The 24,176-nt window shown below is 54.0% G+C and overlaps 1 protein-coding gene across 7 annotated transcripts in view; it reads left to right on the top strand.

The window, feature by feature from the left end:
• Positions 1-21,253, top strand: part of ST3GAL1 (ST3 beta-galactoside alpha-2,3-sialyltransferase 1) — an 88,822-nt gene extending 67,569 nt beyond the window's left edge. For 5 of the 7 annotated variants that reach the window (XM_073230170.1, XM_073230168.1, XM_073230165.1 and 2 more), the window contains 6 exons: positions 6,777-7,620; positions 10,961-11,157; positions 11,868-12,047; positions 13,248-13,293; positions 14,706-14,825; positions 16,728-21,253. In XM_073230170.1, the coding sequence (XP_073086271.1) occupies positions 7,309-7,620; positions 10,961-11,157; positions 11,868-12,047; positions 13,248-13,293; positions 14,706-14,825; positions 16,728-16,901 (1,029 nt within the window). In that variant the 5' untranslated portion in view covers positions 6,777-7,308 and the 3' untranslated portion in view covers positions 16,902-21,253. Of the gene's footprint in view, positions 1-4,621; positions 4,802-6,776; positions 7,621-10,960; positions 11,158-11,867; positions 12,048-13,247; positions 13,294-14,705; positions 14,826-16,727 lie in introns of those variants that run through there. The other 2 variants (XM_073230166.1, XM_017663880.3) reach the window with 2 other exon arrangements.
• Positions 21,254-24,176: the final 2,923 nt, after the last annotated feature.

Genomic DNA, 24,176 nt, shown 5'->3' with positions numbered 1-24,176 from the left:
ACAAGCTTGTTGGGAAGGCGAAAGGAGGGGTCTCGGGTATCGGCCCTGCTGCCAGGCTGAGGCCCAGAGACAGGAAGCTAAAGGAGGCCAGTGCATCACCACGGCTGCCCTGCCTCCTGGAGGGGAGGGGGGCAGGGCATTTGGGGCCCATCGCTCAGGCCACACAGTGGCTTCCACCCCTGCCAGAGGGACGATAGCCCTGTCCCCCTTCTGGTTGTCCTACGGTTATTGGCTGAGCCTCAACTGCATCCAGAGCCCTACAGGCACAGGCTGCTGGGATCCAGCCTCTGCCGTCCAGGGGAGAGGATACAGAGAGGGGAGGGGGGATTCTCCCTGTGCACACTGTCACCAGCCTGGGGGCCTGGCACGCAGCAAGAACCAGGCTGCCCTGGAAGCCCTCATGTGCAGACAGGGCGGAGGCTCTGAGAACTAAGCCTGTGCATGGAGAGCTCGGACCATGTGAACCGCTGATAGTCCACTAGCCGCTAGCCCCGTCACTGCTCTGGGCCGCCTTCCCTGCAGGCTCTCAGAGGTCACGGCCAGCAGAGCAGAAAGCAGTGAAGGGCTGTCTGTCCAGTTCGTTCAGGAATGGAAGCAACTAGTGCAGCAAGTCGGAATCATCATTTTCGCAACGCCCCAGCTTTGTTCTTCCATGACTGACTTCATTTGGTTTTTAAAGAGCCCTACCGATCCGGCAAGCCGGGGTTCTGTTGGACTTCTTACAAGTGAGGGGCTGAAACTTAGGGAGGGCAGAGAATCGACATCTGAGATGCACCTACTGTGTGCCAGAGACTGAGCTGGTCACTTTTGTGCAAGTCATTCTATCCAAGGATTAGGATAAAATCCTGTAACCAGAGGGCAACCCTCCATGTGGACTTCATGACTCCCCCTTGCTGGATTCAGAAACCCAAGATGAGTGAGAAGCAGGGCCTCTCCCATGAGCACACAACCAGGAATGGGAAGTGCTGGGTTTGAACCCAGGTCTGTGCCGCTTTTTATTCCAAAGCCCTGAGCAACCAGACATGGTTGCTCAGAACCAGACATGATGGGTTCCAAGTGTCCAGTGACCAGGCCGGGGCTGGGGAGCCGTCCAGGAAGGAATCCTCCTTTTTTGTTTGAAGGTTTGGGGGCCCTTCACCAGTCAGCTCTTATTCCAAGCCACCTCAGCCGTCATGTGAGGCCAGCCGGGACCCCGAAGGCCGTGGCATGGTGGGATCCATTTTCAGTGGTTGGAAGGAAGGTTCTTGGACACGAAATCCCCACAACTACTCATCACGGTCTCAGGGCAGGCTGAGCCGGGGAGTCATCCTCACTGTGGGTCCTGACGCGGGTGTGTGGGATGCAAAGTGGAAACAGGTGGAGCTGGGCCTGCCCCTGGCCGTGGAGGGCGTGGCAGATGCGAGGCTGCAGCTGCAGGCCTCTGGCCTGTTGATATGCTCCCCTCCTACCACGTGCTCACGCAGCGGTATGAGGAGCTTTGTGCTGGGGCCTCTCTGGGCCCCACCCCACGCCCTTCTCTGGATTGGCAAAGCCCCTAATGTGCGGGACACCACACCAGGCACACCAACAGGCAGAGGAGAGATGCGCTGGCTTCCACTTCTTGACTTAGGCCAGGCCATTTCTCCCACGAGAGATCACAGAAGCTGTGTAAGGTAGAAGTCCAGCTCTCTGACTGTGTTAGAGAGCAACCAGGGCTGCCAGAGGCCAAGGGGCAAGCATTCCTGAGAGAAGGAAACAGTGGGGTGAGCCGGATTCCTGCTGCCTTCCTGCCCCAAGGAGGCTCCAGGGGACATGCTGAGAGAGGCATCTCTGTGCTGGGCAGCCTCTCAGGGCTGAGGAAGAAAACAAATAATATAAAATTAGATTGAATTGCAAAATAATACAATGCAATACTATGCTACCAGGTCAGACAAAACCTCAGGGACCAAGAATCTAGAGCAGAGAGAACCCCAGAGAAGAGAGTCATCACTCAGCACCTTTCTAACTTCCGCGGCATTTGCCAGTATTTACTGAAGTTGGATGGGACCAGAGCCTGTGAAACCAAGCTGCAAATGGCAGCTGAGAGGCTAACAGGCTACATATACCAAGCTTTTGGCAATCTCAGTGCAGGGAAGAAAGAAACTGGAGACAAGAGCCCACAAAGAAAAGGCACCTTGGTAGGCATCCTGCTCTTCTTTGAGAACAACCATACCCTGCAAGGAAGGTCAAACCAGAAATAATCAGTCATCATAAAAAACAAAGTGCAGCCCCAATCTTCCTGATTGCCCGTGGGGACAAGGTAATGTGCCTGTGCTCTCCCTGCCCTCCGGAAAAAAACAGACTCCTCTCCGAATAAGGTCAGCCTCACTCATCCAAGCCTCTCCGTTTAAGGCATACACAGTATCCACAGTTACCAGGCATGCCAGGACATGGAACCAAATGACCAAAGAGAGATACAGAGAGAAAATGGACAACAGAAATAGACCCATATTATCCAGATGTCACAAGTTATCCACATAGTCTTTGTGATAACTGGGATGAATAATTGCAGGAAGATAGATGACACGATGGAGAATTTCACCTGCAACTTATGAAAAATTACAGAGAAGGAAATTCTAGAACTGAAAAATACAATAACTGAAATGAGGAACATTATATAATACAAACAGATTAGACATAGTAGAGAAGAGGATGGTTAAGGTGATATGTATCTTAAGAAATTAGAAAGATGACAGACTTCAAACCCAAAGAAATGACAAGGAAGAAAATAATGAAGAGAACAGGTATTAATGAAATAGGATGATTAGCCACATCTACATAGAAAAGCCCAGGAGGAGGCAGATGTCTGGGTCAGAGAGCTTGTTTCACCACCATCTCACTGTGTGACCTTGGATGAGTCACTTGCCTTCTCTGAAACTCAGTTTCCCATTTCAGGGAAACAAACCTGATTACCAGTTTTCCCTAGTCATGTGAGGGTTCCAGGGAGGACAACTGGGCCAGCTTTTTGGTGGAAGCCCTGATGTTACCCACAAACTTCAAGGCTCACCCTGTCATTTCCCCAGCTTATCACAAACAGCAGGTGGAGGCATCTCAACCTTGTGATAAGCACTGTGTGGTTCAAGAGGTCTTAACTAACCGTCCAAAAGCCCATACTGTTCAGTCAGCGGCTTTTCCAAGCATTTCAAAATTCCTCTTTCAGTGGCTGGTAATTGCTGCTATCTCCCTATTACCAGGGGAGTTTGTCTTCATTAGGGACCCTCCTTAGGGAAATCCTTACTGTCTGAGTTCTTGAAGGACTTTGACATATGTTAGCATTGTGCTGGTAACACCATCAGACTGTCCTATGCGCACACTCCGCGTTCCTCAAATACTCCAGCATGTGTGTGTGCGATGACTACCACCCTGCAGAAGGGACAGGGAGCCATCATCACCTCTTCTGTTTCATGTTGGGGAGATGTGGCTGGCCTTGCTCACTGCACGCTTGGCAGGCTGAGGTCTTTGGCCCGTGGCATCTTGGCCTGGGCTCCATTCCAGGGAACCAGGCTGAATTGCAGCCAGCCCCGTGTGTTGCAGGCCGCCTCCCTTCGTAGAGTACAGGGGAGTCACGCATTCCTCATTTCTTCTCTGGGGCCAGGGGAGGGATGGAGGCGTGTTCTTGCTTTTCTAGGGTAGTTTTTCCAGGGCTTTCAAAGGCACTAGTTGATATCAGCCCAGAAGCCCTGCTGGTAGGTGGGATGCAGATGAGCATTCCTGGCCTCAGAGGTGTAGCTACCAGAATGTGCCGGACAGACAGGAGGAGGGTGCTGTGGACGCCCTACTCCTGCAGCTCAGCCTGCCCTCAGTGCCCACTCACACCCCGCCCCTAGCACTGGCTTAGAACATTAATATATAGTTCATGGGGCCAGCATGTTGGAGGGAATTTAACCTCTCAATCAGAATTTGATTTCACCAACATGGTTCAACAGTCACTATGTAAGTAAACTTGTCTCTGGCCTTGACATCAGAACAGGGTCAGTAAAAGCACCATGGCCCCTGGATTACAAAGACACTTGCAGTGAGGCCATGCCATTCTGTGGCTCCGACCCTCCCCCGGGTCTCCATGTCACTCAGAGAAAGCTTGGTCTGGTTAATGGCTTCTGCACACTGTCTGCCCCACCTACATACATGCCTGCTCCTTGCTGATCCCATCATCTGCTCGTCTCCTCCATGCTGACCCAGGCATTCCTGCCTCCTTTCTCCTTAAAGACATTGGGCCGTGCAGATACCTGGGAAGCTCCCACCTTATTTCATGATGAGTCCAGACGTGGCACAGCAGAGGACCGCAGCAGATAGGTCTGGAGTGAATCACATGAATGGAAGGATCTTGCTTGGTTGATGGCCCCGAGAAGTGGGCAAAATCTGATTCTTGGCCCCATTTTCTTGTTGAAGGAATGGTTCAGAGAGAGTAGGTAACTTGTTCACAGTCACACAGTAAATGGGTGGGACAGCCTGGTAAGAATCAGAGTGTTCTGTGCCTCAGTCTGTGCTTTCTTGCTCAGATTTCTCCTCTGAATGTTTGGCCCTCTCCCTTCATGCACTTCTGCGTCCCTTCATGCACTTCTGCGTCTCTTCATGCAATGCGTGGGCCAGGTGACAGAGCCGCAGCAGTGAGAGAGACTGAACTTCCATCCTCATGGAGCTCCCGGCCCAGGGAGGAGACTGGTGAGCAGGCAGTGCAGGCAGTGGAGCCGGGGAATGGAAGCCAGGAGAGGCCCCTACTCACGTGCCGCAAGTGGGCAGGCCTTCTTCCAGGAGTTGGTGCCAGCTGATCCCTGAAAAATAAGTAAGAGCCAAGCAGGGTGGGATGGATTTTCTAGACAGTGGGGCCAGCCTGGGCAGGAGCCCACAGGCAGGAACAACTGTGACCCGTGGGTCAGTCCTGTTGCTTCAAGTTATAAATAATTTGCTTTACACAATAAAGGGTATTTACTGTCTCATGTCAATGAAAAGTTACGGTGTAAAAGTAACTGCGTGTGTGGCTGGATCAAGGACTTAGCACTGTTTGTCTGGGCCCTGTTCAGCTCTCATCTCTTCGACACGAGCTAGCAAAATGGCCAGCGTGACCCTCACTTCCACATGCAAACATCAAACCAGCCAGAGCAAAAGAAAGCTGCTTTTCTCCCTACAAAAATCAGGGGTGTTACTCTGAGTGGATGAATCAGTCCATCCCTGGACCAGTTATGTGGTAAGGGACGGGAACCCTCTGCCAGCCAAGTTACATGAGAGCCCATCTGGAAGGTAAAGCATGTTAATGCAACTCAAATGACAGAGCTGCTGCTTGATGGAGGGGCAGGAGGCGGCTGGAAGGGAGACTCTAGACACCGTTAGTTCCAAATACCAGCCAGGTTGTTACAAAACACAAAAAATGGAGCACTGGACACATCAGAATGACCTTGCCTGCTGAGCTGAGGAGTTGACGGGGTTATAACCCTTCCCGAGCTCTGGATGTCTCCAGGAAGGCAGTGTGGATTTAATGCGATTTTTGAGCTGCCCCCTTTTCTACCAAGAGGTGATCCATCACCTCTCAACTGTCAATTTCCTGGCAAAAATATACCCTGCTCATCGCTAATCTGCACATTGAAGATGGGGAGGAGTTGATCAGACAAATAGAGATGGGGGCGCACATTGCAAGCAGAGACTGAAGTATGTTCGCTGCAGAGGTGTGGCCACGGCTGCTGTATAGACGCCCCACCAAGTCCGTGAACCCCGGGGACTTCACTGTGTTAGGAGCATCCAAGGAACTGTGGGCATCCGAGGGGTCCCTGTTTGCTTTATTTGATTAAATATACTCCCCTTTCTCTATAGCCCTCTAACTGTGGTCATCTGAAGCCCACTTAACAGGGTGTTGCTTCCAGAACAGAGCCCCCCACCATCATTCCTGGTGTCCCAGCCCCTCCAGGTGCACAGAATCAGAGGATATGTGGATTTGGATTCAGATCCTCCTCTCCTTATGACCTTGGACAAGTCATTTAATTTCTTTGACTCTCAGTTTATTCCAAGGTCAGAATGGGAAACCCCTAGCTGGTGGTATACTTGGCGGATTATCGCAGGATGAACGGACTGTGTTGTGGGTCATTCAAGAATATACCTTGATTCATACATTGAAAAAGGAAGGTGAAAGTTTAGCAATTGCCTAATAGATACTAGAAGCTCAGCATGTATCACCTTATCTTCAGAACCATTCTATAAGTGGAGGTGTTATTATCTTATTTTACAGAAGTGGAAACTGCAGGTTGAATAACTTACTTTCCCCAGGCCACAGAGCTAGTAAACCAGAACTTGAACCTGGGCCATCTAAAGCCTCCTGTCTGGGACTGAACCAAATGGGCAGAGCTTGAATGCCAGGGTAGGCAGAGGCCTAGGCCATCCCCTAAGCAAACTATTTTTGCTGTTGTTGCAATTTGGAATCTGAAAGAGAGTGAAGGAGAGAGAAAGCATGTGTTTAGCAGTCTCTGTGGGCATTGCCCTGTGCGTGCATCACCACTTCAGTTCACAAACTTTGGTTGCATGCTTAAACGTACTAGATTCTGGTTGCAGGAAAAATGGGTAGGACACCTTCTGCATCCCCTAGCAACCTTGCAGAATGGACGTTAACATCCCATTGCAGACATGCACACACTGGGGCTCAGGGTAAACAAATCACCCACGGCTTGACAACAGAGGGGAAAATAATGGCATCCATCCTGGAGGAGGTGGGGGGGGTTCTTATAACAAGGCAGTAGAATTTCCTTACGTGTTCTTCCTCCTGTTCTGTACAGACAAACAGCCCTCAGTGCCTTCGTCAAGCTAGCTGCTTCACCGCCACATTGCTGGTCAAAGATGCGAAAGACCAACTTCTAATTAAGGATCGTCACACACCATCCTTTCCAGAGGACAGTGGCAAACACAGCTTCCCTCTGTCCTGCACTGTGACCCTCCTTCGAGGTCCCTCAACCCCTTTAGATAGGAAAGGAAATCACTGTTATGTAGTTTGATTAAAGCTTCAAGAGACAGTAGCGGCTGTTTAAGGATTGCTGGCCAAGCACGTTACCTTCTTCCCTGAAAAGACAAATGTGCAGGAGGAGCCCTCCCACGAGCCTCTGCCTGTCAAGGGATGATGCCCGGCACACCAGGGTGGCCATCGCCCAGAGGAAGTGAAGTCAGCCTTGGCAGACCTGGAGTCCCCCTTTGGGATCCCTGCCTCGCCTTGTGATTGTGCCTCTGTCTCTGGGATTTTTCTTCCAAATTCTCCCCCATTAGGTGCGATTTCCTCCAGCCCGTGCCTGGGGGACCCCCGTCAGAGAAACAGAAATGGCAACCGTGAGGAGAAGGACTCTCAAAGTGCTCACCTTTCTTGTCCTGTTCATCTTCCTCACCTCCTTCTTCCTGAACTACGCCCACACCATGGTGGCCACCACCTGGTTCCCCAAGCAGATGGTCATTGAGCTCTCAGAGAACTTCAAGAAGCTCATGAAGTACTCCCACAGGCCTTGCACCTGCGCCCACTGCATCGAACAGCAGAAGGTCTCGTCCTGGTTTGATGACAGGTTCAACCGGTCCATGCAGCCGCTGCTCACGGCCCAGAACGCGCTCTTGGAGGACGGCACCTACAGCTGGTGGCTGGTGAGAGCTGGCACTGAGTGTGGGTCTGGGGATGAGCCGGGGGCATGGGGTGGTGTTCCCGTCAGCCAAGTACCCAGTCCCCAGTGTGCATGCGGAGCCCTGCTGGGCACCTAGCAGGCTTCAGAGTGCTGGTCATTCACTCATTCATTCAACGACTCATTGAGTGTCTACTACACAGGGATCATAGCAGAGCTCTCCTTGTTAGTTTCCTGAGGCTGCCCTATCAGATTGCCAAGACTTGGTGGCTTAAACTGTAGAAATGTACCCTCTCACAGCGCTGGAGGTGAAGTCCAGAATCAGGGTGTCGGCAGTGTGGGTGCCTCCTGGAGGCTCTGAGGGCAAGTCAGCTCCATGCCTCTCTCCTAGCTTCTGATGGTTGCCCGCAGTCCTATGAATTCCTTGCTTATAGATGCATCCCCGCAATCTCTGCCCCCCATCCTCACACATCCCCCTTCTCTGTGTCTCTGTGTGTCTCAAATCTCTCCAACTTTCTCTAAGGACACCTGCCATTGAGTTTAGGGCCCACCCTAAATTCAGGATGATCTCACCTCAAGATCAGAAATTAATTACATTTCCAAAGCCCCTTTTTCCAAACAAACAGGGTCACAGTCACAGGTTTCAGGAGTTAGGACTTGGACACACGTTTTTGGAGGCCACTATTTAGCCCACTCCAGGTATTGAGATGCAAAGAAGAGACAAGGTCCTTATTCTCACGGAATTAGAATTATATTCTGGCAGAGAGAGACAGATGAGAAACAAAACAACCTCAGATGGAAGTGCCCTGAGGAGGATCTAATGAGGTTTGTGATAGAGAAACTGGGGACAGGGGCCTCTGTAAATAGGGTCTTCAGGGAGAGGCAGGACTTGAGCTGAGACCCGAAGGTACAGGTGGCACCGGCCATGGGAGGATCTGCTGCAGGTGGTGGGCACAGTGAGTGCAGGAGCCCCCTGGGGGGACAGAAGGCCGGCCACATGTCCCACACGTGACAGTGCTGGGTTGGGGGAGTGGGGCTGTGCCTTCCTAAGCGGGGTGCCCGATGAATGCCTGCCCATGCCCAGCCCGCTGAGGTGGACTCCTCCGATGGAGTCCGCTCCCCCGTCCCCTCCCATCCCCCACTTCAGGCAGAGCCAGCCCTTTGGGCCTGCATCCCCCTCTCGGCCTCTGCCTCAGGCCCTGCCCTAGGACACAGGGCCTGCTCAGGATGCCCTGCCCCAGTCCACAGGCACTGGTTGAGCTCCAGTTGTACAAAGTATACTTGGAAACCAGTGAGAGGAGAGGGGAGTGTGTCTTTGAACTTCCCAACATTCTCTCCTGTGTGTGTGTGTGTGTGTGTGTGTGTGAGCAACCCCGTGGGACTTTTATTGTCATTTTTGAAAGGCAGAGAATTCAGGATATTCCTTCCCAAGGAAGAGAGGGATGTGGCATTGAGTAACCTGCCCCATTTCACCAGGTAACTGGTGGCTAGGATTCTAGTCTGCAGAAACACCACTCGCTTTCCCACCCAAGTTCTGCCTGGCTGTGCCCTGATGTGTTACTACACTGACCCTGTGGCCTGGTCCCTTCCCTCCCTGGGCCTCAGTCTCCCCTTCTGCCATGGCACAGTAGGACAGATCTGAGATTCCTGAAGTGTGTCCCCTGCACTGCCCGTGTGTGGCCCGCAGCGTGCTTCTGGGTGACACAAGGGCACAGTGTTCCAGAGCAGCACATCCCGGACGGAGGAAGTAATTCCGGCTTTAATTCTCTTACTGTGTCCTCAATCGCAGGGGCCTTTAATTGGGCCATATCTCATCATGCACGTCTCTAACCCCAGCCAGTCCTCATCCTGATAGAGAGCTTCTGCCGGGCAAGTAACAGGGTGGAGCTGGAATCAAATAACATTGTTCAGTTTTCATTCCATCCCATGATTCCTTTTTCACTTCCAACTAATCCTTGCCTTCCAGTTGTCGTAGAGATGTGAGATTTCCTTTTAAAATGAACTTGGTTTTTTTCTGAAGTGAGCCTTCAAGGAAGAGTAGGCCAGGAGAAGCCTGGTTGGGACGATGCCAGGCTGCACTCCCGACACAGGCCCCCTGTCAGCCTGGAGTCTTCAAACCTCGGAGCCTCTGAGGCAAAGTGCTCACATGTTGTGTAGTGGCTGCTCAGTAAATATTGTTGTGTGCTTGATTGAGGAAGGCTATGTCGCTCCTTATTCCAACAGACAATGTCATGCTCCCTGAGATGATGATACCTGTCTCAGGTGGGGACCAGGTACCCTGGGATCTCCCAACACACACACACACACACACACACACACACACACGCACGCACGCCTCCATTACTGAGCTCCTGGACAGTGGCCAAAGCAAGTGCCAGCCTCTCCTTTTTCTCCACTTTCTCTCCCAGCCACTGCCCTGTCCCTGGAGCTGGGAGAGGCTGGTGGGACTCACCCCACACCACCTGTCTCAGCCCCATCCCTAGGGACTGGGCTTTCTGAAGGCCAAGGTTCCAAGGGTTGGAGGCAGGAGCCATGTTGTGGGGGAAACTTTAAGGTGGGTCTCTAAAAGCCGGGGCTCCAGTCCTGTCTGGCCCAGAGACCCTTCTCCATCTACAGTTGAAGAGACACCACTGTGGTGTGGTAACAGGGTCAGAGGCGATACTGAGGGAAAGTGTCCAGGTTTTACTGTGAGTGAGGAAGTCAGATTATGTCACCAGTCGGCCCTGCGAAGTGTGGCTGAGCTCCACCTTGAGGCTGCGGGGGGCCACGGCATGCAGGGAGACATCACAGGATGGCTGGTCACCCTCAGGGTAAAACCAGTGTTCTCACCCTGCCTGTGGGTCAGGGAGGTCCTGGGGCAGCCGGCCCGCAAGCTAGGTCTTAGAGGATGAAAACAATTTGCTAGGCAGCCATCAGAGGCCTTGATGCATTCAGCAAAGGGCTGTTATTTGGTCTGACTGGAGCCCAGTGGTCCCTGTGGGTTCAGGGGGGTGGGGGAAGGGGAGTAGAGACGGGAGGTGATCATGGAGCATCCCCTGACTCTGCTGTCATGTGCCTTACTCATATCTGCCAGTCTCATTGCCTCAAGGGGCCAGAGCAGAACCTAACACATAGTAGGTACTCAGTAAACATTTGCAGAGTGAATGAATGACCTCTCTCCACCCCATCTCCCTGAGTTGCCCTTGAGCTTCTGGAGGTGAAGGTGGCTGGCTGAGCCACCTCAGTCTCCAGGTGCCCAGCAGAGAGAAGGCTACATGGGAGGGGCCCAGTAAGTGAAGGTGGTGGAGCTTGGGGCTGGCAGACGGGTGCCTGAGCCCCACCTCAGGGGCAGCACAGCCAGGCTGACCTCCCACCCTCTGCCGCAGAGGCTCCAGCGGGAGAAGCAGCCCAGTAACTTGAATGACACCATCAAGGATCTTTTCCAAGTTGTGCCTGGGAACGTGGACCCCCTGCTGGAGAAGAGGTCGGTGGGCTGCCGGCGCTGCGCTGTCGTGGGCAACTCGGGCAACCTGCGGGAGTCCTGGTATGGACCACAGATAGACAGTCACGACTTCGTGCTGAGGTGCGTGCCCCCTACCCCAGGCCAGCCTCGCTGTGCCCAGGGGCCCCTTCGAGGGTCAGGAGGTCAAGGCCTTCCAGGCTGGTGTGCCCAGACTTACCCAGGGACCCCAGGCCCCTCACTGCATCCTCTCCATCCATGTGCTGCAGGATAGAGATGGTCTGGCAGGGCCTCTGGACACAAGGCCAGTATGTGAGAGGTGTGGCAGCAGCAGTGGGGCTATTGATCCTTGGGACCTTCTAGAATAGTCCCCAATTTCTGTGATCTCAGACTTTATGTCCTTAGACCCCTGGCCTCTCAGCCTCAGTGTACCTGGAATGGGAATGCCTTGTGGGAGGGGGAGAGAGTCAGGTTCAGGGTCAGACAGACCTGTGACTTGCTAGCTGTGTCCTGGGACAAGTTCTCTGTGCTCAAATCACAGTAGGTTTCATGAAACACCTACTGGATGTGCTTATCATTGGGATGTAATGATATGCATGCTTGGCCAAGTCAGTGCCTGGCGCATAGTGGTCGTCAATGTTAGGCTCACTTGAGATCATAAAAGAAAAGAACAGAAGCCTTTGAGGTGCCCTGTGCCTCCATTTTACAGATGAGGAATCAGTCTAGCAGCAGGGGCACCCCACCCGAGGTGGCACTGCAGGCTTTCGGAGCTAGAGCTGACCCTCAGAGCCAGTGCCCTGTGACAAGAGCTCTTCTCTCCTGCCTCCTCCCAGGATGAACAAGGCCCCCACAGCAGGGTTTGAGGCTGATGTCGGGAGCAAGACCACCCACCATCTCGTGTACCCCGAGAGCTTCCGGGAGCTGGCAGAGAACGTCAGCATGGTTCTAGTCCCCTTCAAGACCACTGATCTGGAGTGGGTGGTCAGCGCCACCACCACAGGCACCATCTCCCAGTAAGTCCCCTCGGGGCAGGACGTCTGGAGGGAGAGCCCACTGCCCTTCCCTTCGCTGCTCCCCCTCGCTGCATGGGCACCTCTGGTCCCCACGCCGTAGCCTGGATGGTGCTGTTCCTCCCCCGGACTGCCTCCCTCCTGCAGCACAAGCCCCACACCCACTGGCCGCCCCCCGGCCCTCCACCTCTTCCTGGCCACTTGCCCCAAACACCCTGGACACTCGTCAGGGGCGATTCCTGTTGGAAAGGACTCAGCACGTTAGTTCCAGCCCCCACCTTACCTCTGCTGTGCACCCAGACGATCATAACCCCCTGCTTTTCAGACTATAAAGACAGCTCAGGGTGGGTGGCAGGCAGGGGGCAGCGTGCCACACTCCTCAGCTCTGGTGGGCGTCGTCGTGTGCTGCCGCGAGCGGGGACTCACATCTTCGCAGAGTCTGTTTTGTTCCAGGCACTGATTGGGTGCATGTCCCCTTGAATTCCCACGATAGTCACTACTGTTGCCTCTGTCCTCCCAGGAAGGACATGCGAGTGGCTGAATGCCCTGCCCAAGGGTGACCTCGGCACAGAGCCCGTGTGTGCCTGACTCTGACTCCTAAGGCCTTTACTCTTCCTAGAGAGCCTTGGCTTCAATGGCCACATGGTCAAAGCCTGCTTGTCTGAGGCTTGCTTAGGAGACCTGAGGGGTTGGGGTGCAGGAAACTACAGAACACTCCCAGGAGGGCAGCGTGAGGAGCAGGGGACAAGAGCATCTGGGGCCCGGGTGCTGACCGTTCCCCATACATGGAGCTCCAGTTGCCCCAGTTAGATCCAGCGTGAGGCCAGGCAGCCAGCATTTATACGTTCATCTCAGGGGCACTGCCTTGCAGATGAAAGGAGGCAGTTTCTGGGCCTCATCAGTTGGCGCCCCAGCAACGCGGAGTGGGTGCTCTGGCTCCCACTGTACATGCTCCTTCAGGGTGTCCGGAGCTTGGGGAAGTCTGCCTTCCTAACCTTTCGGGGAGAAGGCAGCTTAAAAACCTCCTCAGGTTAGCCAAGCTCGCCCCCTGGTGTCTGCAACGGGCCTCTGCTGCAGGGCGGACTGGCCTCGGCTCTGCTTGCAGGGGTGTTACCTGCTCCCTCTTGGCTGTCACCCCCAGGGCTGCGTGCAGGCAGCCTGGACCCTCACCACATTAACCACCTGCTCTTTTTCTTCCTGTAGCACCTATGTTCCTGTCCCCGCGAAGATCAAAGTGAAAAAGAGTAAGGTGAGATGGGGCTGAGGCACTGGTCCTCTGAGCTCAGGTCACGTCCAGGGCCCACTCAATGACGGGGAGCACCAGCTCTCCCGTCTCTGCCAGGGTCTGGCTGCAGGGAGCCCTTGGCCCCCGGGGCTGATGGAGGCAGTAACCCCCACTTAGCCTGCCTGCCTGACAGGCAGACACTGGGAATGTTCCTTGAGGAGGCGGCCCTGGAGCAGGATGGGAAATTGTCACAGGTGCAGATACTCACAGGCCCACCCCAGACCTACCGCGTCAGAAACTCTGGGGTGCAGGTGGCCCAGCAATCTGGTGTGGACAAGCCTAGCCCTCCATGGATGCTAAAGCTAGCTGTAGTTTGAGAACCACCGTGAGCTTCTCAAAGCCAGGCCTCTCTGCCCCTGTCCATCTTTCCATCAACCCCAGTGGACCCCTGGCATGGGGCTGACCAAGACATGGGCAGAGGGCAGAAGGATGAAAGAATGAAGTATCCACTTCATTCTTTGTGCATGCTGTCATATTTAGATGGGGATATTGTGTCCAGAGAGGTTAAGTAACTTGTTCAGTGACCCACAGCCAGTTTGTGATACAGCTGGAACTGAAGTCTGCCCCCTGCTCCCACCACCTGCCTTCTCCATTGGGCCACACTGCCCTGGGGAAGAACTGAATCTCTGCAGGGGAGAGCCGGGGGGAAGGGAGGAGCCTCTTGGAAATAGCAGTAGCTTGAGGCCAGGCTGAGAGTCAACAGTTCGCCAGAGACCTGCATGACCCACTGCTTGGGTCCGTTCCTTGGGCTGGCAGAGGCTTCCTGGACACACACGCCCTCTGCTGCCAGAGAAGTCCCCTTTACTTCCCAGCAGTGATAGGTGGCATCAAGGCCTAGTCTAATACCAGCACACCTCGTAGCTTGGCCACTGCTGACTGTGTGACACTGAGCAGGTCCCTCAGCTGCACAGAGCCTTAGTTTCCTTATCTATAACACATGGGGCAGGAAAGCTAACACATAGGGTCACTTTTATGGACTGGAGATCATTTAGGTCCATACCAGGCAGAATGGCTGGCTCAGTGCGTGTGTTTTCCTGCAGTGTGACAGGACTGTCCTTGTCCCCACTTCATGCTGTTCCCTGGAACCTTCTCCTGTAGCCTCCAGTCTCTCTCCTGGGCCTCATTTGATTGTTATTCAGATGCCACCTTCCCAGCAAGGCTTCAGGCCCCCCACCCCAGTGCTTTTATCACCTTTCCCTGCATCATCCATGGTCTTTGTGATTTAGGTTATTGTCCATCTTTTTCCACTAGAATGTAAGTCCCATAGGTGTAGGGTATTAGCTCTGTCCCCGCGGGTACAATAGTGTATGGCTCCTAATAGGTGCTTGGTGTCCTTTGCCAGCCATCTCACTAAGGGCTGTGTCCTCCCCCTGCAGATCCTGATATACCATCCAGCCTTCATCAAGTACGTCTTTGACAGCTGGCTGCAGGGCCACGGGCGGTACCCGTCCACTGGCATCCTCTCCGTCATCTTCTCGCTGCACGTCTGTGATGAGGTGCGCCACCCTCTTCCCTGGGCAGGTCGGGCTGCCCTAGGACACTGGGCCCCTCATTCCATGTTTCCAGGAGAGATGGGAGAGAGTCTGTTCATCCTCCCTCCAGGCCCCCTGCTCAGCGCATCTCTTCAGGAAGCTGAGATTCTGTGTCTCCAGAGCATATCTCCACTATCTTTGATAGTGTGTTTTAAGAGTAACGGTGCTCTTTGAGAATCTCTGGAGCAGGAGTTCTGGCTCATTCTGTGCAAGCTCCCAAGACAGAGCCAGGACCAGTGGGTGGAAGCTCAGACTTGGGAGCAAAATAAAGGAGCAGATTGGAATAGGGAGAGCTGCCTAAGGCTGTGGCTTCCATCGCAGTTGCTCATTAGAATCGTCTGTGCAGCTAAATCCCAGCATGCAGGCCATGCCCACACCCACTTTCACCAGATTTCTGAGAGCGGGAACCAGGTCCCAGGGCTTCCACTGTTCATTGGTTGAGAACTGGCGATATTGCCTCACGGGGATTTTCCATCCTGGCCTTACCTTGCCATCCACCATGTAGGCCCAGGTTTCTGTTGACAGTCTGGGGCGCTCGCTGCCACTCTGGACAGGGGAGCAGAAGGGGGAGCACAGCGGCCAGCCCCCACTTCCCCTGGGGCCCTGGGTTCAGGCAGGACGCCCAGACATCCCTTGGTCACATGCAGCGCAGCCTTGCCCCTGCCCCACCTGGCTTATGGTGGGGTTTCCATGGCTTATAGTGGGAAACCCCACCGAGGGGTTGGGGGCGGCAAGGCACATCACCACCTCTGGCTGGCTGTTCTCTCACCAACCCTCTTCTTTCCACCAGAGACCTGGGTATCCCTTCCAGAAAGCACATCTCCTCTCATCTCTCCACCCCACTTGCTCCAGCCATCTGGTCACAGACCCCTGGGTTTCTGTCTCAGAAATGCTGCCTCTGTCTCTGCCCTCCTGCTCTGGGGCAGGCCCTTGTCCACACTGGGTTTGGACTCACCCACCGCGGAGCCATCCCCTGACCCTGGTGGCTCCCCACCCCTCCATCTGCCCTCCCTGTGACAGCCCAGAGAGCCTTTGCTCTCCCAGAAGGCTCCTGCCCGTGTCCCTCCCTGGTCGTCATCTGCTCATTTTCCTAGACCCAGTTCAACTGTCCCCTGCTGGAATGAGCTCTCTCTGGCCACTCCAGTCTCTGGTCCCCTCCTCTGTGATGGGCGATCCCAGACGTTAGCCCCTGTCCCTCGTGGCGTGCCCAGTTGGTACTTGTCCTAAATTCCAAGTTCCAAGGGCTGAGACTTGACTCCTGTGTCTCCACTTTCCCCTTTTCCCAGCACCCACCCCCCAGTGAAGGTCTGCCAGGACTCTGTGGTGTTTAGAGCAGTGCTTGGCATGCGTCAGAAAGGCCCCCGCCCCCCAGCCCGTGAGGGCCCCTGGACCGGCTGATATTAGCTGGCCTCCGGGAAGAGGTTCAGCACCTACCACCTGCCTCTTTACGGTTGTCACTTTGGCCCCATTTTTCAGCTGAGGAAAGTGAGGCTCAGAGAAGTGATGAGGCACTCGTGGGGTCTACCAGTGACTGGCACAGCTGGGGCTTGGGGCAGCCAGGTGGGCTTCAAAGCCCTGCTCTCCAGTCCACCCCAGTCTGTCCTCTTCTAGCTCCTCAAGCCTTGGAGAACAGGTCGTACCTGCTCCAGAGGTGCTACCAGCACCCTCAGGGCCACCTACACGCAGCAGCTTCCCATTGGGCCTTCTGGCACTGAACGTAACTCATTTGTGCCTCACCAAGTACCCTAGAGAAGGGTGTGTGGGAAGAAGGTGTTCACAGACTCTAGGAATGTCTGCAGGCTCCCTTTCTTAGAGGTTCTACCTGCAGCCCTGCTGTCTGGTTCTCACCTCTGCCTTGCCCTGCAGGTGGACCTGTACGGCTTCGGGGCAGACAGCAAAGGCAACTGGCACCACTACTGGGAGAACAACCCATCGGCGGGGGCTTTTCGCAAGACTGGGGTGCACGATGGAGACTTTGAGTCCAACGTGACGGCCACCTTGGCATCCATCAATAAAATCCGGATATTCAAGGGGAGATGACGCTGGGAAGGGTCCAGGACTGATGCACCGGAGCACACCTCTCCACGCCCAGCCCCAGCTTCCTATGGGGCCGGCCTGCTCCGGGAGCTGTGAGGGCCAGCCTCAGGGGTGTGCCTGGCGCCCCTTGGAGCCTCTTGCACCCCAATATTTGGCAGCAGTTACTCAGCAAGGTCACCGAGTCCTGCCAGGGCTGCAGAGAGAGTCCCAGAACTGGTCTTGGGTGGGACACATCCTATCCCTGGTGTCCCAGGTTGGGGAAAGGTATGGAGACACAGGAGAGGTCCAGACTCCAAACACTGGGATCACTTTGGCTTCTGGGGGAGGGGCAAGGTAGTGAAGACTTCCGTATCATACAGGAAAGGACAGTTTCCCAGGGAGCTTGGGCAGAGACCGTACCCTGCCGAGGACTCAGGGCTGGCACACTCTGATGCCCGCTGGATGTTTCTGAGTGAGGATGACCTCCAGGACAGAGCCGCGTTGGGTCCGTGGAGGCACTGGTGGCGGCCTGCTGCCTTTCTTTGCACAATGGTGACAACCCCATCTCCCTTTTCTTCCCAAAGCTCATTTATGGTGGCCGGGAGGGGCTGCCCACCCAAAAGGTCTTCACAAACACCTGGCAAGGTCACTCCAGCAGATACCTTCTTCCCGAGCTGATGTTCCTTGAGTCATCTAGTGGTTATCCTCATGGCTGAGAGCAGATCGGACTACTTAATGTGCCTTTGTATTTAGGGGACAAATGCATGCATTGGCTGAACGAAAGCCTCAGCTCGGGGAAGGAGTCCCCAGCAATAGCTTCTCCTTGCTCTGCAGCTGGGGACATCTTTTCTAGTCTCCTGAGCTGATGCCTGGGCTGGAACAAAGCTTGGATGATACTTAATGCTGTCCAGAGGCACAGCAGCCATGGGCCGCCCATTCTTACCTTCACACGCTGTTGGATTGGGTGCCCATGACCTTCCAAGGCTTCCACCCGCCAGCATTGTCCCCAAGAACCCCCACTGGGCCAAATCCGTGCTGGCTTCCTGCATGGTGTCCTGGGGGCTGCGGGGCCACCCTAAGAACGTGACCATCAGAGCAGAAGTCATACCTCATCCTTTTATTCCCTGGCTGCTCTTTCTTCCTCATCATCCTTCCTGATTATTTATTGATTTTTTAAAAATTCAGCTGACATTGTGTGCACTTTGTGGCTCGTTTTGCTGTTCTTGATGCTTTAATTAAGCCTGCTCTCGCTTCACCCAGAGAATGGGCAGTGAAGAGCTCAAATCAAGCTTCTTGAGATCCTCAGACTTGGGGTGGTGGTGGGGTGTAGGGCATGGGGGCTCACTGGTAGGCAGACCCTGGGGTGTCATGTTGCTAGGTTCGTGGCATGTGCTGTACCTCCTTCCCTCCAGCTCCACCTTCCTTCTCTCTTACTGGGGACCTGGATTCAGTCTCAGGGCAGGAATCTCCAAAACTCAGTGGAACTATCTTGGGGCCAGGTAGGGAGTGGGGCCACAGCTATGGGAGCTATGGGGGGACTGTGACCGTTGACTCTTGACATTTTATCAGAAAAACCACTCTTCTTATTGAGAGCATTTCCTAAAAGGCCACTGCTACTCTGAAGAGGTATGACAGTTTTCCTGGTGAAGTGTGAAGTGTGCCAGTAGTCTGGGACGTCCCTGGGCCTGGCTCCTCTGCTCCCTGCATTGCTCTGGCACTCTGTTTCTTCCTCTGCAAATGGGGAGGGAGGAATTGTGGGAGGTCAGGGGCTGCAGATGGCCTCAAGTGACTCACAGGTCTCCAGCAATTGCATGCCATGTTTGATTTTTCCCTGAGTCTGTTTAAGTGAACATTTTCCTGAGGAGAGAGTCCATAGCTTTTATTAGATTCTGAAAGTTCAGAATCCAGAAAGAGGTTAAAAAAACGCACACACACAAACTATTCCAGCTTTAAAATCCTCTACATCTTAAGACTCTTGCTGATAAGGCTGATAAATGGCTATGAGGTCATCATTCTGCGTATAAATCCTCGAAAGCTAGAGCTCACGGCAGTTTGATGGGAAGAACTCGGCAAGCGTCTTTTGTTAGCTGATTAATCCCAGGGACAAACCTTGAGAAAAATGGCCCTGGGTAGGAGCTGTGGGGATTCCTGAGCTCTTCCCTGTTGCCCACAAGCTGGTAACTGTTCAGGAATGAGGGAGCAGCGTGGGCTTTGTTGAGTCAGAACAGGTCCCCTGAGCGAGGCAGTGTGGGCAGCTGAGCTGCACGCTGCCTGGGTCCTGGCCCCACCTCTGCGGTCTTCCCTTAGGCTGTTTGAGCCCTGGCATGTCTTCGGCCTGCTCTCTCATTCTACAGATGAGAAAAGCAAGGCCCAGAGAAGGGAAGTGACTTGCAGAAGTGAGCCCAGTATCAGGGATATCACAAGTCAAACATTTTGAGCAAAATTAGGATGTTATTGGCTCCATGTGGAAAACATCCAGAGATGGGCTTTCCCAGCCCAGCTCTACGCAGCATTTCAAAGGTCTGTAACCAGGCGTAGATTTCTGACTCTACTCTGCCTCTCACCCCTGGGCTTCCTCCTCAGACTGCCTAGTAGCCCCTGCAGCCCCTGCGAGAGCTGCTCTCTGCCTTCACATGCCATCACCGTCACCCCAGTGCCGGAGAGGCCATCGTGCTTTTCCATTTCCCCCAGCAGACATCTCTTCCTGTCATTGGCTTACCAAAGGGGTCTTAACCCAGTCCACGCCAGCCACTGTGGTGGGGATTAAGTACACCAGTGGCTTAAGCCAGCTGGGCCCATACCTGGGGAAAGGGCGGCTGAGAATCGTGCAAGAGCGTTTCCTGTCAAGCACTGGCATGCTGTTGGCAGGAAAACTGAAAACTCCCATACGGTGGCAGTGAGCAGGGAGGGAGGGTGCTCTCACATGTCCACCGCAAACGGCTGGGCTCCTGGGGCCCTGGAACCCCAGCCCAGGGTCTGTCCACTGTGCCGGAAGAGAGCTCCTTGGAGAGCAGCCCTGGGCCCCAGGCAGGGAGCAGGGGAGTCAGTGCTGAGGCTGACGCTTGAAAGCCAGGGACTGATGAGGGAAGAGGGCGGAGCAACCTCCCAGCCTTTGGTCGCCCTGCAGTGACCCTGGTGGCTGATTTTCTCCCTGGAGCCCCTGCCCTCCTCCCCTGGTTAGGGGAGAAAGGAGGGCATGTTTACAGCCTCTGGCACCAGAAGCAATTGAAGAAAGTCCTTACATTGATGCCTTTTGAAACCCTGGCTTCATCAGGTGTTGTCCAGCACACCTCATGGGCTGGGCTTCGCGGAAGAAGCCAGGTGCAAGGAAGTAGGACATGAATCAGGGAAGCTGGTAACAAGGGCATTTCATGTGGCAATGGTGGGTTTGGAGGCTTGATGGCAGCCGGTCTCTGCTGTGGCCAGAAGGGGCGGCGAGAGGCCAATCCTACCTCGACATGAACTGGGCCTCTGGGTCAAAGGTGGGATGCCAGCACAGAGAATACTGAGAGCTGTGATGTGTGCTCTACCTGTTCTTTTCAAGGCAACGTGAACACAGACATGGAAGACTGGAAAGAACTCACATGGTTGTGATCGAAAATGCTTTCTCCAGGGAATCTCACACCCCAGTGGCCACTATTCAGCTAAAGGTGGCTGGACTCTGACCATGTGCCATCAGGAACTGGCAACTTCCCCCTCAACGGTCCCTTCCAAAGAGCCCGGGGCTGTCGTTGTGTCTGCGGTGGCCCTCCCCTGTGGTCTGGGCTACCAAGTGTCCAGACAGTCGGCTGTCCTCCTTTCGTTTCTCATGAAAGCAGTAGCCCCCTGACCCTGGGGTGCCCTCTGTGTTCAGGGAGCTTGGAAGGAACAGCAGAGATGGGCAAAGGGTCATCTCAGTAGGGCAACTACTTCTTTCCATGCCCAAAGAGCGTTGTGTTTTTACAAGCTGCCAGCCTGCTCATGGCGCCCACTTCACTCTCAGCCCATCAGGAATCCTACTTGTGTTGAGCTTGACCCCATTGCTCAGCTTCTGTCACATACAGAGCTGCTTTGCTGCCCGCCTGCTGCCGGCCCTGCACTGGACCCCAGCTTTAGCCCCGGGTGAGCGTGGTGCGCACAGTCCCCTTCACGCTTCATGAATTCATGCCAAAGTCCCCCGAGCACTTTGTCTTCTTTGCAGTCTTGTTTGGTTGGTTGTTTGCATTTTAAAATTTGCTTTATTTTTCCCCTTGCTTTGTTTCTGTATTTGTTTTGCAGCTGAACATTAATCTGGATGCATTTTGAATGAAGTTCTTCAGTCTCTGTTCTGTTTTATTTATTGTTGGACATTTCCAATGATTTGAATCAAAGTGAATTAAAAAAGCTATTTTATCGTTTGGGTTGTGTTTATACAAAGGCCATGCCTTGGTGGAATCACTGGAAGTTTGTACTCAAGAGATATTTTCAGTCCTAAAAAGGTGCAGTGCCTCACTTCCTGACAGCCGCCTGGGTTAGTGTCCACTCCCTCCAAGTGTCCAGAGTTTTGTGAGACAGAGAGTTAGCCTCTGAACGCAGCTGCACCTCTCCCTGCTGTGTGACTGCAGGGAGCCGCCTAACCTCTCTGAACCTCAGCTGTCTCATCTGTCAAATGGGTGTCTGTCAGAGGGGGTCTGAGATCAAGAGTAAAACATCTCAGGAGGCCTGAATAGATAGACGCCAGCTTCTCTATGCATTTGCTGAATGAAATGGCCTTGCCCAGTGCCTGATGCAGGCTGAGTTAGTGTCCATTCTTTCCCAATAGACGGACATGTCCACAGACACCCCCAAGTCAGACCCAAAATTGGCACAAATCTCCCATTTTGTAAAACAGATCCAGAAATCCAGTACTGGGGCTCCGTAATGTACAATTGGTGTAAATCATGGTGCCTTCCAATTTGTGTGGCACTCAACAGTTTGCACATCTTCCTGGGCACTTTCTTGATTTCTCAGCAGCCCTGCAGGGCCAGTGAAGGTTGCCAGGTTTCCACATGAGGAAACAAGTGCAGAATGAAAGCCATTTGAAGGCAGAGGTGGAGTTCAAACCAAGTCCCCCCCCTCTGCCAATCTGGGGCCCCTGCGGCTCTGCAGCCTCCCAAGAGGATGACTCCCAAGTTGGGGGGACAAGTCTGGGGGGACCTGAAGGCAGCCCCAGAGGCCCGAGGGTGCAGAGATGAACATGGCTGCCCTGGAAAGAGGCTGCCTGGGTTCCTACATAATAGCTGTGTGATCTCGAGCAGGCTGCTTAGCCTTTCTGGTCTTGTGGGTAAACTTGGGTGGTGGAATAGCTACCATGTAAACACGCTTGAGTATTAAGTGAGTAAACACATAGAAAGGGCTTAGAAAAGAAACCACTACCTAGGAAGACCCCGGTAAATGTTAGCTGTTATTAAATTGAACATGTGAGTGGAGAAGGGAGATGCCAACAAAATGTGGGGCCCGCTGAGACACCCAACCTGATTTCTTCCCTCCTCCCGGCCCCCCTTCCTTCTTGTATGTCCTTTCTGTCTCCTGCCCCACTCCTGAGGTCTTTGTGTTGCTTCCGCGTCTTTTCCAAGTGATTTCTCCAACTTGAAATTCCGTTTCCTTCCCCCAACCTGCAATCCATTCTCTATCCTCACCCGCCAGGGCCTGTTCCCAGAACCCCACTCCACCGAGACCTGGCTTCCCCCAGACTCTCTGCAATGTGCACAGGCGGCCACAAGGTGGTGACACATGCAGCCGGGCCCCACTGGGAGAGCTGAATTGGCAGAACTTAGCACACGCTGGTCCCGTGCCAGAACTGGGAAGGAAAGGAATTACACTGGGCTCTCCAAAACGAGCCCTGAGGACCTGAACGCATTTCTTCGGGGCCCTCAGGAACCTGCCCACATACAGGGACCAAGAGCCAAAGCCCCCGCCCTGCTCTGCACAAACCCCATCTTTCCCACCAGCGCCCATCCTCCAGGTCAGGTCCTGGGTACCTATGAATGCCGAGATTCCTTTCCCTCCCTGTTTTATAACATTTGGACTGGCTTTCCTGAAACTTTCCCCCAGAAAGGGAGCTGCGGTTGGTGCAGATCCGTGGACTGCTGGGATTTTTCTTTCCTTCTGCACCCCCCGAGGGGCGGGCTTGACAGGATCATGAGCGCTCACAGTCCCGGGAGCCACAGGCCTGGATCCAGACGCGGACCTCTGTCAAGCGGGGATGACGATTCCTGATTTGCCTGCGTCATGGGATTGCGTGAAAAACTAACACTTTGTGTGTACATACATTTCATTTGGGAATTACAGACCGAGGGCTCCTGGAGGCTGGGGGTGGGCAAGACAAGCTCCCTGCCCTCCGAAGACCAGTTCATGGGGGATGCGCCGCCAGCCACACAGCGGCAGCTCCCTGAGAAGTGGGAGAGTATCATCAATAATGGCTTTGCATGCGGCCAACGTGGGCTAAGTGTTTTGCCTATGTTGATCTCACTCGTTCCTGCAAGAGGCACTATTCCTTTAGAGATTTTAATGAGGAAACTCAGTCTCCAAGAGGTGCAAAAACTTGCCAGCCAGGAAGGGTGTAGCCAGGACCTCAACAAGTTGCTCAGCTCACGAATCTTAGGTACTGATTATAAGTCTCCTTCCCCACCCCCAGGAGCATGGGGCTGGGGACCCTCAGCTGTGCTTCAAACCAAGCACTTAGGAGATGAGCCTCGGTGGGCTGGTTCATGGAGCTTCACCGGCAGAAGGTTCCTTCTGGCCTCTGCCGTGAGCGCTGATGGGGCCGCCTAGTGATTGTGGCCACCAGAGGGCATAAGGGACCCACCTTATGCCAGGTTGCTTTCAGCACACGGTTTGGCTGAGACCCAGAAAGGGCTGAAAGCCACATGGGAGAACACACACACCGGCATGTAAACTCAGAGCTTGAAAAGACTTGGCACTGCACATTATCATTCCAACACCCTTCCAGAGGAGGGGATTCATGTCGCTGCCACTCGGCCAAGAGAAGTGGGTCAAGAGGAAATGTCTGAGCTCAGTTGGAAAAGGTCAACACTCCAAGCAAATGTGAGCAGGCTGAAAAGCTTTACGTGGCTTCACACTTCCATTCAGCACAGCTGGTCCTGGGCCTGATTTGGATCGCCAGACCTGGGGATTTTAGGGGCTTCCGGGGCTTCTCCATGACAGCTTTGTCACCTGTGGGGAAAACCCGATTTCTGGGCACCCTAGTTTCTCCACCTCTGAAATGGGTATTGAGTACGTAGATAGCAACAATAGCAGCGTCCTGTTTGCTGAGTTTTCTGTGTGCCAGGAATTCATCAT

This window comes from Manis javanica, chromosome 2 (assembly GCF_040802235.1).
Source record: "Manis javanica isolate MJ-LG chromosome 2, MJ_LKY, whole genome shotgun sequence".
Classification (NCBI taxonomy): Eukaryota; Metazoa; Chordata; class Mammalia; order Pholidota; family Manidae; genus Manis; species Manis javanica.
This window is presented reverse-complemented; position numbering and strand designations above follow the sequence as displayed.